The following is a 14,040-nucleotide window of genomic DNA, read 5'->3' as shown; positions in this document are numbered from 1 at the left end:
AAAGTTCTTTAATTGCATTTTCATTTCACCCTGACTTCACTTTTTGCTTCCTAATTTTGTCTCCATATTGTGAAAGAGAATGCAAAGTGAAAAATGCCTCGTTAGGACAAAGTCAAGTATTCAACATATATATGTTCCTTAAAGCAAAACCAAAAAACTATGATAATCAAACTATTCTTATCATTATAAAAAATTATCAGTGTCATGGTATAAACCACAGCTGACCTAACCTTTAAGTTGAGAGGTTACTGACCAACAAACCAAGTTCTTTTTAACTATCAACCCACTTTAAGATTAATGATTTTTTTTCAACATGGACTATTTCATTGTAGGACAGAGAATGAGACCTCACTGAATTTTTAGTTCATTTACTATCAAGATAAATGATAGCATGATAGGTGTAAATTCAAAAGCAGGATTCCAGATTTTCAGTTCAGTGCAATTTACATATTCAAAGTGCTAAGTAACGTTAATGAAAAAAAGACATTTTATTTGTTAGTAATACTAAATAAACATATTACCCCCTTCTCTATTGATGTTTAACAGCCATTATTCAAGTAAATTTGATCTGATTTACTTTTCAAAAGAAGTAGTTTACCAAACTATGAACGACACCTGCAGCACAGCTTCCCTGCTGTGATGCTTTTACTAAATCAGAACTGGGTGCCTGAACCAGGTCCTTGCAAGTGATAACAGGTGTGCTCAAACTAGGTGCACCACCACCACCTGGTCCACACTATTTGTTTCAACACTAAAAATATATATGTAGTAGCACAAAGACAACATTAAAAAAACAATGTCTATAATCTGTTCTAAAAGTTATGTCTCAAGTTTTAAAAAATGTAGTGTAAGTGTATTTAATACAAACCTATATATAGTTAAGTCCAAAAGACCAACAGTAATGAAATAAAATGTAAATAATTTTAAAAAGTTTATAATACCAAAGAATCTCAGGGTTTATACAACAGAATCTTCTGTATAAAAAGGCTTAAAATACTTAAATACTTAGATTTGTGATAAGCAAATATTAATATAACTTTTTTCTTTATTTAATTTTATTTTATTATCTTTATTTACTGGGTAGAGACGAACCAGAAATTGAGAGGGAGGGGGGAGCTAGGGAGAGACAGAGAGACATCTGTGGCAGTGCTTCACCACTTCAAAGCTTTCCTCCTACAGGTGGGGCCAGGGGCTTGAATCTGGGTCCCTTATGTACTGTAACATATGCGCTCAGTCAGGTGCGCCACCAGCCAGCCCTAAACTTTGTCACCAAATAATTTACTAGAATTTTTTTCCCCCTCTAACAACGTCAAAGTATCTCAAGAAACAAAGATATGTTTGGGTCTTTGTTGCTGTGCTCTAGACTATGAGGCATGAATTAAATATTATATGGGGCTAGAGAGATGCGCACTGGGAAATGTTTGTGCCTTGCCATTTTGGGCAACTAAAATTCTAAGCCTGACAACCCGTGGGAGTATGGGAGTATCATGACACCAGAGGACACTCTGGTGCTGCCTGTCTGTCTTCCTCTCTCTTGCCTACAGTTGCTGGGGCTTGGTGCTGCTCTTAGTGGGCATTTTTTCCTCTCCCCAGCTGCCCATTTTTTATTTGCTAGGACAGAGAGAAATTGAGAGGGTGAGAGGTGATAGAGAGGGAGAGAGAAACACATCTGCAGACCTGTTTCACCACTAGTGAAGCAGATTCCCTGCAGGTGGGAAGCAGGGGCTCCAACCTTGGTCCTTGCTCTTAGTACCATGAGTGCTTAATTGGGTGTGCCACTGCCCAGCCCCTTCTATTTTTCTCTATCCAGATGAAAGGGTGATGTGGGAGAGGTGAAATACCACATGCAAGAGGTCCTGTCTCTGGGCGAGAAAAGACGTTATTGAAGATCACCTCTAACAGCAAAAACAAGGGCAACATAAATGGGAGGGGGTAGATAGCAAAATGGTTATGCAAAGAGACTCTCCTGCTTGAAGCTCCTTAGTCCTAGCTTCAGTCTTCCACACACAATAAGCCAGAGCAGTGTTTTCATTAAAACAAATAATGATATCTTATAGTCTTGTCAATATTTCCATTTTATAAATAAAAGTTAAAATATTAATTAAAAAAGAAAAAATGAATGATGTTAAAATACCTTGTTTCCTCTATAAAGGGCTTTTAAAAATTATTAGTGATTTAATCTTGCTCTACAAAATTATGAGATAACAGGGGTATAATTCTGCACCATTCCCACCACCAGAGTTCTGTGTCCCTACTCTCTTCATTGGAAACTACAGCAGTTCTACCAAAGTTGCCGAAATGGGTTGACCATCATTTCTTTAATTCTCTGTATTTATATATATTTGCCCATTTTTCCTATGGTCCCGCCTTCTCTTCCTTTCTATTCACATCTAACACCTTTCACTACTTCTCAATGTCCTTCCTTTTCCCCTCTTCTCTCTCTAGGTCCTGATGGAGTTGTAATTCAGAGCCCTCTGGTTATCTTCCCCAGTCATTTCTCCCCCTCTGGGAGTAGGGACCAAAGTTTAAAGGGCTTCTTTTAGTATGATTTGCAGTACTAAAAGACTAATGTTTGGAAATAAATAAGATAAGAAACTCTCATAACCTTTTCTAACTGATTTATAATCTAATGATCTCTAATCCCAGATCAGAAATAATATCACCAAAGTATATTCCCCTATCACAATTCTTTTTAATACACAAAGTGAATCTTTTGATAACAGAATATGATTTATGAGAAATAGTTAACAATTTCATATCTCCAGTTTTGCAATCACTAGGCACAGTCTAATTCCAACAGTGCCATTTGACAGGACAGAGAGAAACTGAGAGGTGAAGGGAAGATAGAAGAGGTGGAGAGAAAGACAGACACCTGCATATGTGCTTCACTGCTTGTGAAGCGACCTCCTCCCACTACCCCTGCAGGTGGAGAGCGGAGGTTCGAACCAGAATCCTTAAGCGGGTCCTGGTGCTTCCTGACCGAGTGAGATGGCCTGGCCCATCATTCACCTTTCTTTTTATTTTATCTCATTTTATCTTATTTCCTTTTCTGTTGCCCTTGTTTTATTGTTGTAGTTATTACTGATGTCATTGTTGCTGTATAGGACAGAGAGAAATGGAGAGAGGAGGGGAAGACAGAGAGGGGGAGAAAAAGATGGACACCTGCAGACCTGCTTCATCGCTTATGAAGCTACTCCCCTGGAGGTGGGGAACCAGGGCCTCAAACTGGAATCCTTGCTGCGGTCTTTGTGCTTTGCGCCACATGCGCTTAACCCGCTGCGCTACCACTGAACTCCCTTATTCACCTTTCTAACTCAATCCACATTTGTTATAAAAACAATTATCATTCTGAGTTTTGGAGACTCCAAGTCAGCGGGAGGTTTGATTGGTTTGGAAGCTACATGGTAATGCCTGAGGGGAAAAGTGCCTCATGTCACTCAATGATGAGGGGTTCCTACTGATTAAGGAGGAACAGCGACAGGCTCTCTTCGAGTTCATCACTTAACTGGAAAGGTATATAAAAGCATATGGATCGCACATTCCACCAATAATTTTTTCATGTGAGGGTATTCATTTCATAACTTTCTGTGATTGTACATGAGCAAACATTTGCAGTGTTTATATTTTAAACATTAAGGATACTTTGTTCAGCGAGGTTGTAAAAACATTCCCCATATTCTATTCATCCTAAAATAAAACAGCTAGAAGCTCACCTAAGAATTAATCAGACCCTTGAATATCCCATTTAATAAACTAAAACAATAGCAATTATTACTGCAAATGTTAGCACACAAAACTGATTTTTTAAGGGCCTACTTAAAAGACAATAAATTAACACCATTAAAGTCTCATTTACCTTGACTACAAGCTTTTCCTTTTATAGTAGTTAGACTGTTAAGCACACCACCTACTACACAGTAGATAATCATGAATTGAATTCGAAACTCTGATTACTTTCACACTGATTTATGAGGATAAATGTGCTTCTATTCATATTGAATCTGAGGAGAGAAAATTTACATACCAGAACTACTTCTTTCCTCATACTACAATTAAGAACAAGCTTCACAGAGACATTTTCTAAGAAATTGTCATTAAACATTCAAAAAATCTTGAATATTCTAAGTATTAAGTATGGAGAAGCTCAACATTAAAAAGCTACAGTAATAAGGATTTTTACAGTTCTTTTTTATAAGTTCCATCTGATTTGATATGAAATTTGGCAGAGTACAGTGGAAAATAGAATTACTCAACCTTGTCTTTAGCTGTTGCAACTTTAGGACTTATCTAAAAAGTCAGGACTTGAGCAATGAATTTTAATTTTTTTAGAATTTTTCTTCTACTTGCAGATTTGAGGCAGTTGTTACCTAAATTAAAAGCAGTGATACTACTGGAAATAAAATTTCTTTTATAGCAAGTTTTAACTAAGCTGTATGGTTGCAGATGTACAAAACAATGCTACCAGGGCAGGGTGGTGGCACCTAGTTAAGCACAAACATTACAGCGTGCAAGGTCCCGGGTTCAAGACCCAGGTCCCCACCTGCAGGGAGAAAGCCTTGCAAATGGTGAAGCAGTGTTGCACGTCTCTGTCTCTCCCTCTCTATAACTCTCTTCCTCCTGATTTCTGGCTGTCTCTATCCAATAAACAAACAAACAAACACAATAATGCTACCTTTTTAAAAGCAGAGACTTGGGGGAGGGGCCAGGAGATTGCGCAGCAGTTAAGCGCCCATGGCGCAAAGCGCAAGGGCTGGCGTAAGGATCCCGGTTTGAACTCCTGTTTCCCCACCTGCGAGGTTACCTCAAAGGTGATGAAGCAGGTCTGCAGGTGTCTGTCTTCCTCCCTGCCCTTCTCTTCCCCGCCTCTCGATTTCTCTGTACTATCCAACAACGACAGCAATGGCAACAACAATGACAACATGGGCAACAACATGGGAAAAATGACCTGTAGGAGGAGTGGATTCATAGTGTCAGCACCGAAGCCAGAGATAGCCCTGGAGGCAAAAAATAAAATAAAAATAGAGACCTTAGTGGTACTTGAGTGTTTAATCCTTCACACCAGCTTGTGGATGCTGGGAAATAGATCAGTTATGAAATACTAATACTGGCTGCATTTAAATATTTATCAACATTTAAATTAGAAAACCACTTTTTTCGGGGGTCAGGTGGTAGTGCAGCGGATTAAGTGCACATGGCACGAAGTGCAAGGACCCGCGTAAGGATCCCAGTTCAAGTCCCGGGTTTCAGCCCCTAACTCCCCAAGTGTGGGGCGGGTGGGGGGGGGTAGGGGGTCACTTCATGGGCAGTGAAGCAGGTCTGCAGGTGTCTTTCTCTCCGTCTCCTATGTCCTATCCAACAATAGCAAGGACAACAATAATAATAATAACAACAAGGATAACAACAAGGGCAACAAAATGGGAAAAATGGTCTCCAGGAGCAGTGGATTATGGTGCAGGCACCGAGCCCCAGCAATAACCCTGGAGGCATTTTTTTTTACAAAAAAAAAAGGCATTTTTTTGTAATAGTGTGAACTCCTAACTCATGTTTATTTCATTAATTTAGAATTATCAACCCAAGCAATTACTTATTGTCTTACTTGTTACTAAAATGGCTTATTATAACTAAAAAAGGTGGCAAGGCCTAGAAGTGAAGTAGCATTTATTCCATGTTATTTTAAGGTGCAACCCACTTCTATCACGATAAAGGTAACTATTATTTCTATTTCACAGGTTCCAAAAATGTGGAGAGAGGAATTTGGTAAGAAGACATGGATTTGAAACTACTTTTGTTAAAGTCTATTAAAGTTTATTCTAGTTTACGAAGTAAACATTATCTCAGATACCTTTACAAGGAGATGTAAAATAGTCTAGAATACAAATGTTCTTATTTATCATTAGGGGAAACACTTTACTTTCTGAATATTTTTATATTTCTTAGATCATCTCTATCATAGATCTAAAAGAGAAATAAATACTAAGAAATATGTATGGTGTTATATTTAAAGGGTCCCTAAGAAAAATATGTGTAATAATTACTGATTAGAAGTGTAGGAAAAAAGCTAGTAATAAGGGAATTTTCAGTTTATATCATAGACCCTGTAATAAATTAGTGAACATTTGTATCTTAGAAAAGATCTACTTGTTTTTTTTTTTTTTTTAGCATATTAGCTGTTGTGAGACCATCACTTCATTTGTTAAAGACTAAAATGAAGTTTGTTTCTTGCTCTATCAGAAGGTAACTTATTCTTTCTAGAGAATCAGCTCCCAATTTCATAAGTTATATTTTCCATACCTCTTCTTTTAGCTTTACTGTTAACTGCTGTTAGGCAAACACTGCAGGTTAAAATGACCCTTGTTTGCATACTTACATTGTATATTAACATTTTGAATAACCTCACTCACGGAAAGAAGGTGAGAAACAAGAACAGAAAGGGAGAACACACAGTACAAGTTGGACTGGGTTTGGTGTACTGCACTAAAGTAAAGGACTTGAGTGAGAGGAGAAACTTTCAGGTCCTGGTGCATGAGGGTGGGAGGAAGACCTAGGCTGGAGGTGACAGTGTTTCACAGAAAACAGAAATTTTACACGTGTACCACCAATTCAGTTTACTGTAAACCATTATCCCCTCCCCAACATTCTTTTTTTTTTTTATTTAAGAAAGGATTAATTAACAAAACCATAAGGTAGGAGGGGTACAACTCCACACAATTCCCACCACCCAATCTCCATAACCCACCCCCTCCCCTGATAGCTTTCCCATTCTCTATCCCTCTGGGAGCATGGACCCAGGGTCGTTGAGGGTTGCAGAAGGTAGAAGGTCTGTCTTCTGTAATTGCTTCCCCGCTGCTGAACATGGGCGTTGACTGGTCGGTCCATACTCCCAGTCTGCCTCTCTCTTTCCCTAGTAGGGTGGGTCTCTGGGGAAGCAGAGCTCCAGGACACATTGGTGGGGTCTTCAATCCAGGGAAGCCTGGCCAGCATCCTGGTGGCATCTGGAACCTGGTGATTGAAAAGAGAGTTAACATACAAAGCCAAACAAATTGTTGAGCACCTCCCCAACATTTTATATAGTTTTAGTTGCTACTTACACTTTTAATGTGAAATAAAAAGAAGCAGAATGTTTTCATGTAGAGTGTATTAGCTACTTGGAGTAGAAATAAATTTCAAATGTGAATGGCTAAATAAAACAGATTAAAGCATCAAATTCTCAAGTTATGCATATTCAACGATTTGAGGTCTTTGCATGTTGGTAGAAAAGGAGAAATTATGTGCATATGTCAACAACTGCACTGTAATCATCCACAACCCCCCCAATAAAAGTGGGAAAAAAAAAAGAAAAAGTCAAACCAAAAATTACCTTGTTAAATGTTTAGAAATGTTTATTTTAGGAACACAAAACTAAAATGACCTTTTTTTTTTTTTTAGTGCAATTGCCTACAGAGAATGAACAGAGAGATACATGTTTATATATGCACATTTGCTTGAGTAACCATGCCATGATTCTAAAACCAGAAACATCTACAACAGAGAATATTACATTCTGATTATAAAAAATACTTAAATCAAAAAAATTTACATGTACAATATAAATAGATAAATATTCACTTTTTGAGCAAAAATAGTAAAGATTCATAAAAGCAGTATATACTAAACAAAATTATAATTTTTGAGTCAAATTTTAAACCCTGGAAAAAGAAGTTCCACAGTTTTGTAGAACTTTATATTTAAAAATCTAGCAAATTTACAAATTCTATCAATAAATAAATCAAATTAATATTTGTTAATAAGTTATGAAGTCCATAGTCAAAGACACAGCAAGTTGAGCCGGTTTAGAAAGCCGACTCAGATTTTTTGGCTTCATTCTGAAAACTCTGAGACTGAACGACACATCATTTCTAATGTCACCAGTAATGACTCAGTATGCATTCCAGGGCACGTTTTTAAATTCTCAGGAAGGTCCTTCAGAATATTTGGGAGTTTCTGCAGTGTCTTTATATTTCTAGCATAAAGATCCAGGAGCCAGTCAGTATGATAACCGGTGGTTTCCCTGTAATTCCTACAAGCCATAAGCAGCTCACTTAAATGTGTCAGCCCTTTGAAAGCTAAGAGAAATTCTGAAGATAAGTCAAAAATGGTACAAAAATTGAGCAACATCCTACTAAGTAGAAATGAACCAAATTCAAGTTGCTGCTGGTGAAAATGTTTCTCTGCCTGTGCATGAAAGTTCTCCACTGTATCTTCGAGTTTTGTGAGAGCAAATAGTTCTTCCTTGATTTGAGGTGATATCACATAGTCCAAGGGCAATTCCCCTTTAGCATTCCTCTGCTGTAAAAGCACTGGGCCTGTGAAAAAGAAAATGCAAACTTTTAAAGTGAAAATATTTGTATCTGGACAGCTTAGTAGCTGTTTTTTTTCCCCAAAGCATGTAGGGTTTTCATGTTGTCATAACTGACTGGCTATGCATACTGTCTAGCAAAGACAAATTTAATAAAGCCAAAATCTTAGTCAATGGTCTAATGAGGTTTATACACAGTTACGTATATTAGGTTGTCAGAAAAGTCTTATTTTTCTGGTTTGCTATGCAAAAATGTGTCATGACACTTCCAGCAACCCAACAGTTCAATAAATAATGTGTCTAACTATAATTTAAAACTGTAAAATTGTGTAAAAAAAAAAAAAAGAAAGAAAAGAAAGGACTATATGAATTGTCATCTTAAGAATTTCTGGAGTCCAAAAGGCTAAATGGGCAGAAAACACACTTTTCATGTGTCCATGTATGAGATCCTTAGTATGACCCCTGGAACAACACACGATAGCACTGACATCCAAAAAAAAAAAGTGTAACTCTATGGATGGTGAAGCTATGTCTCGGTATCTTTCTCTCTAATAATATAAGGCAAAAATCTGGCCTGGAAGGCAGCTTAATAGAAGTATACATATATGAACGCCTGAGTTTGAGCCCTGTTACTGCATTAAAAAAGAAATTACAAACTATAGAAATGATCCCTGAAAGTATAGATCTCACTCTCAGGCAGAAGTTGAAAAACAAGATCAGAAAAAAAAAAAAAACAACAACAACACAGAAGTAGAACCTGAAATGGAATTGGTGTATTGCACCAAAGTAAAAGACTCTGGGGTGGGGATGGGTGGGTGGGGAGAATACAGGTCCAAGAAGGATGACAGAGGACCTAGTGGGGGTTGTATTGTTATATGGGAAACTGGGGAATGTTATGCATGTACAAACTATTGTATTTACTGTTGAATGTAAAACATTAATTCCCCAATAAAGAAAATTTTTAAAAAAGTAAAAAAATTAAAAAAATAAATTACAGTGGGGAGTCAGGTGGTAGTACAGTGAGTTAAGCAAAGTAAGGATCCCAGTTCGAGCCCCTGCTCCCCACCTGCCGGGGAGTCGCTTCACAGGTGGTGAAGCAGATCTGCAAGTGTCTTTCTCTCCCCCTCTCTCCATTTCTCTCTGTCCTATCTAAGAACGACGACATCAATAACAACAACAATAATAATTACAACAAAACAACAATAAAAAACAAGGGCAACAAAAGGGAAAATAAATAGATATAAAAATTAGTGTTTCTAGAAGATTAACACTGAATGCTGTGTAAGAGTTTTAGAGGTTTCTCATAACATCATGAAGAGGAAAAAAGCAGTACCCCAGTACATTACTCACAAGTGACTTGAGTAGTATGAAAACCTTGCGCAGATACAGAGTAGCTTTCAACTACTCTTGTGTTATGTTCAAGTTTTAGGATAGGTAACAGACTGACAAAAAGTTATTTCTTTTTCTTTTCTTTTTTTTACAAAAGATCTATTTTTTCCTTAGAACAAAGGAAAGGAGGAGGGGGAGGGGAGAGAGAGAAAGAATAGCAGAACATTACTCTAGCACATGTGACAGTGGGGATTGAACTCTGGACCTTGTGCTAGACGGTTCAAGATATTATCCACTACTACCCTCTGAGCCTCCAGTTCATGAATTAAATGTTAACTGCTCTGAGTTCATATTTCAACCATTTATCCTAGGGAGATCCAGAACAATCTATTCAGAAAGTACTAAAAGTAGAGTTTAGCCCCTAGGAAGTAAAGGATGGTACGGGATGAATGGAGGATATAACACAGTTATGCCCATAGTTATTTATATACTTGCTAGAAAAGTGTTAGTAGGTAGATAAAGGTTTTGGAGTTAGCAGAAATTATCAGAAGGTTCTACCATACAACACAGACCACACTGTCAAAGAGAGAACAGATTAAAATGTTTACTGATGAATTTCACTGACATACTCAGTAGTCTAGGCATAAAATGTATTTAAAATTGGTTTCTATTCACTATTCACTGTGTTGATCTTTATAATTAATTTGACAAAATGCTCCCTGCTACTCTTGTTAAAAAAATTACATATACACAATATCAAAATTATAGACACAGATCTACAGGTACTAGAGGCTGACCTAAACTATTAACATTATTGCTCTCAAGACTGAGTTATTCACAACAAAGAGATAATATAGCTACCACAATAATGGTGTCAAACCATCTGAAAGTTACAGACCCAGGGTAAGATTAAAGCAAAGATCAGTCTGTAGGTATGCCATGTATAAGCAGATTTCCTTTCTAAGGGCAAAGATCTCATCCATTTACTATTCTTTTTGTGCCTCTAGGGTTATTACTGGGGCTTGGTGTCTACACTACGAATCCACTGCTCCCGGAGGCCATTTTTGTTGTCTTTGTCGTTATTGTTATTGCTGTTGTTGTTGTTGGATCGGACAGAGAGAAATCGAGAGAGGAGAGGGAGACTGAGAGGGGGAGAGACCTGCTTCACTGCTTGTGAGGTGACCCTCCTGCTGCAGGTGGAGAGTCGGGGGCTCAAACGGGGATCCTTGTGCTTCGCACCATGTGCGCTTACCCCGCTGTACTACTGTCCGGGCCAACATTTACTGTTTTTTTTTACCAAGGGATTTAGTAAAATCCAGGTTGATTATTATAATGCCATCCTCTACTGAATTTAGTGATGGTTCCAATGTTACTACAAATATTTGTAGCAAGAAAAATATAGGTGTTGGATATCAAATATATGGTTGGATAGAAAAATGGAACAGGAGACAGAACATTATGGTTCAGTAAACACTCAATACTTTAAAAAAAAAAATAGACCTTAAAAATTCATTAATTTGTGGGTGGGAGGGATGGGTCACAGTCTTTTGGTGGTGGGAATGGTGTTTATGTACACTCCTAGTAAAATGTAGTCATATAAATCACTAGTTAATTAATATGAGAGGGGGAAAATTAATTGTATGTCTCAAAGTTTTTCAAAACACAAACTGAATCTTTTCAATATATAGGCTGTGTAATTGATATGCAGACTCTCTCAAAAGCCTAGACCAAGTAGATCAGAAGCACAGCTATATACAAGATACTGGGTACTATACAGCAAACCCTAACAAAAGGACTTTTCAAAGTTAACCCAATTACCAAATAATGTGATGACAACATTAACTATCCATTGTCTTTTTGAACCCTAAGACAGCAGGAACCTCACATCTCCACTATAGAGCCTCTATTTCCCCAGTCCTGGAACCATTGGATAGGGCCTACTTTCCTGTATGCCTCTCCCAATCCATATCAAATAATATTGCATCTGCTGATCACAACCTAACCAACACAACGATTGCCACCTCAACATGCTTCACTTCAGACTGTGTCTAGAGACTTCAGGTGTGGAATGACAACCCTTCAGCTTCATTACTCAGGTGAAACCTTTCCTTTCATAGTATACTCTAATTCCATTTCAGGTGGTTCACTTTCTAACAAAGTCCCAAAACCTAGATATATACCAGTTTCTGTGAGAGAGAGCATATGTTCACACGTATCTGTAAACTACTGCAAAATATATACCTGAAAGCAGAAGTACATTAGAGTTTGCAGTGAGTACCCCACTAACATTTCCTCTCCACTATTCCAAGCTTTGGGTCCATGATTGCTCAACAATTTGTTTGGCTTCATATGTTGACTCTCTTTTCAGTCACCAGGTTCCAGATGTCATCAGGATGCCGGCCAGGCTTCCCTGGACTAAAGACCCCACCAATGTGTCCTGGAGCTCTGATTCCCCAGAGACCCACCCTACTAGGGAAAGAGAGAGGCAGACTGGGAGTATGGACTGACCAGTCAACGCCCATGTTCAGCAGCGGGGAAGCAATTACAGAAGCCAGACCTTCCACCTTCTGCAACCCACAATGACCCTGGGTCCATGCTCCCAGAGGGATAGGGAATGGGAAAGCTATCAGGGGAGGGGGTGGGAAATGGAGATTGGGTGGTGGGAATTGTGTGGAACTGTAACCCTCCTACCCTATGGTTTTGTTAATTAATCCTTTCTTAAATAAAAAAGAAAAAAAATTCATTAATTTAAAAGTTTCAGTAACAGATACACTAAGGCCTTTAGGGGGCAGGAGAAGACTATCAATAACCAAACAACTGAAACTATCACACCATATAGCCTTTCTAATTCATGTATGTGCAAGTACATACATGCACACTCACACACTATTTATGTACAACCATCCATATATCTGCCCATGCATCTATTATAAAAAGAACATCCAGAGAAAATATTACTCATTATTATGCAGAATCAAATAACTGTAACTGTAAGAGAAAACTATTTAAAATTCCAAATTCCAATCAAAAATTAGTACAAACAAAAGTAACAGGAAATATACACAAATCTTTGTTTCTATATTGTAAAGTAGACTTTAGCTCTCCCTTTTAAAATACACGTTTCAACATTCTCATGTAAATTTTATAGTCTTCAGTTCAGACATAAGAAGAATGTCACTAAGGAGAAGCTGAGATTTCTGAAAACAAAACCAACAACAAAAAAAAACCCAACAAAAAGTTGTAGATGAATATTAATTTCAAGTTACCTGCATCACACAAACCTACACACCAGTTACTATTTTTTGAAAAATCAATTCATAGGAATAACCATTTGAAACCCCCCCAATTTAACTTAGTTGACTGCAAAATATGAATGAAGAAAAGATATTCTATCATGTTTTCTTTACAGTCTATAAAATTGACTCATAGGTATATACAGGAAACAGAACAAGAATCAAGAGCTAAACCTGGAACAATTAAACATTTACGGGCATTTATTAATAAGCATTTAGAAAAGGCTGGTTCACAAAGACATTAGACACCTAAGTAAAAGGACTGCCAACCAACATACCCAACTGAAAATACACTTTCATACACAAACCTAAATAGACTTATTAATATAATGAATATATATTATGAAAATGCTTTTATTCTTACTACATAAAAGGTATCTTCTAGAACCTCTTTATTTGCTCTTTTTTTTTTTTTAAGGATAAGAGTATTGTTCCTTATAGATCTTAAATATAAAATGATTTTTTTCCTTTGAGAGATTCATACAAAAAATAGATAATTTATCAATGCTTGCTTAGCATCAATGCACTCACCCCCACACTGGAGCAGCAGCTTGCCAATTTCTACATGTCCGTTTGACAGTGCATCATGCAAAGGAGTCACCCCGTCCACTTGAGTGAGCAGATCTACCTCTGGACAACGCTGCAAAATTTCCTGGACACACACTGTGTTGCCATAGTTACAGGCTTCATGCAAAGGCGTCCAGCCAGCATTGTCTAAATTAGAAATCAAGGCAAGTTTTGAAACAGCAAAAGTAGGATCTTAGGTAGAGAAGCACTGATAATCTATTTGCCATACCAGTCTCACTTTCTATTTGTCTCACATATGCACAGAATGCTCTTGTAAAAATGTCTAACTGTGAAAAGAAACTCAAATAGTTAAAAACACATTTTGGGATCGAATCAAAATGGAGACAATGAATATGTTTCTGCATTATTGGTTATAACTCAATTATGATAAATTTGTTGGGTATACTACAAGCAATATTTTAAAAGATACACAAGATAAATATACTTAAATGATTTTCCTTAATACTAGAATAAAATCATTTAGTATTACAAATACTAAGACATTGGATTAGACCA

At 37.3% G+C, this 14,040-nt stretch overlaps 1 protein-coding gene across 10 annotated transcripts in view; it reads right to left on the bottom strand.

Annotated features, from left to right (window-relative positions):
- Positions 1-7,353: 7,353 nt before the first annotated feature.
- SLF1 (SMC5-SMC6 complex localization factor 1) overlaps positions 7,354-14,040 on the bottom strand; it is an 80,724-nt gene continuing 74,037 nt past the window's right edge. For all 10 annotated transcript variants that reach the window (XM_060201169.1, XM_060201178.1, XM_060201179.1 and 7 more), the window contains 2 exons: positions 13,489-13,671; positions 7,354-8,342 (listed from right to left, as the gene is read on the bottom strand). In XM_060201169.1, the coding sequence (XP_060057152.1) occupies positions 7,858-8,342; positions 13,489-13,671 (668 nt within the window). In that variant the 3' untranslated portion in view covers positions 7,354-7,857. The remainder of the gene's footprint in view (positions 8,343-13,488; positions 13,672-14,040) is intronic.

The sequence above is a fragment of the Erinaceus europaeus genome, chromosome 11 (assembly GCF_950295315.1).
Source record: "Erinaceus europaeus chromosome 11, mEriEur2.1, whole genome shotgun sequence".
NCBI lineage: Eukaryota > Metazoa > Chordata > Mammalia > Eulipotyphla > Erinaceidae > Erinaceus > Erinaceus europaeus.
Note: the sequence above shows the minus strand (reverse complement) of the source record. Positions and strands in the feature narration are given on the sequence as shown.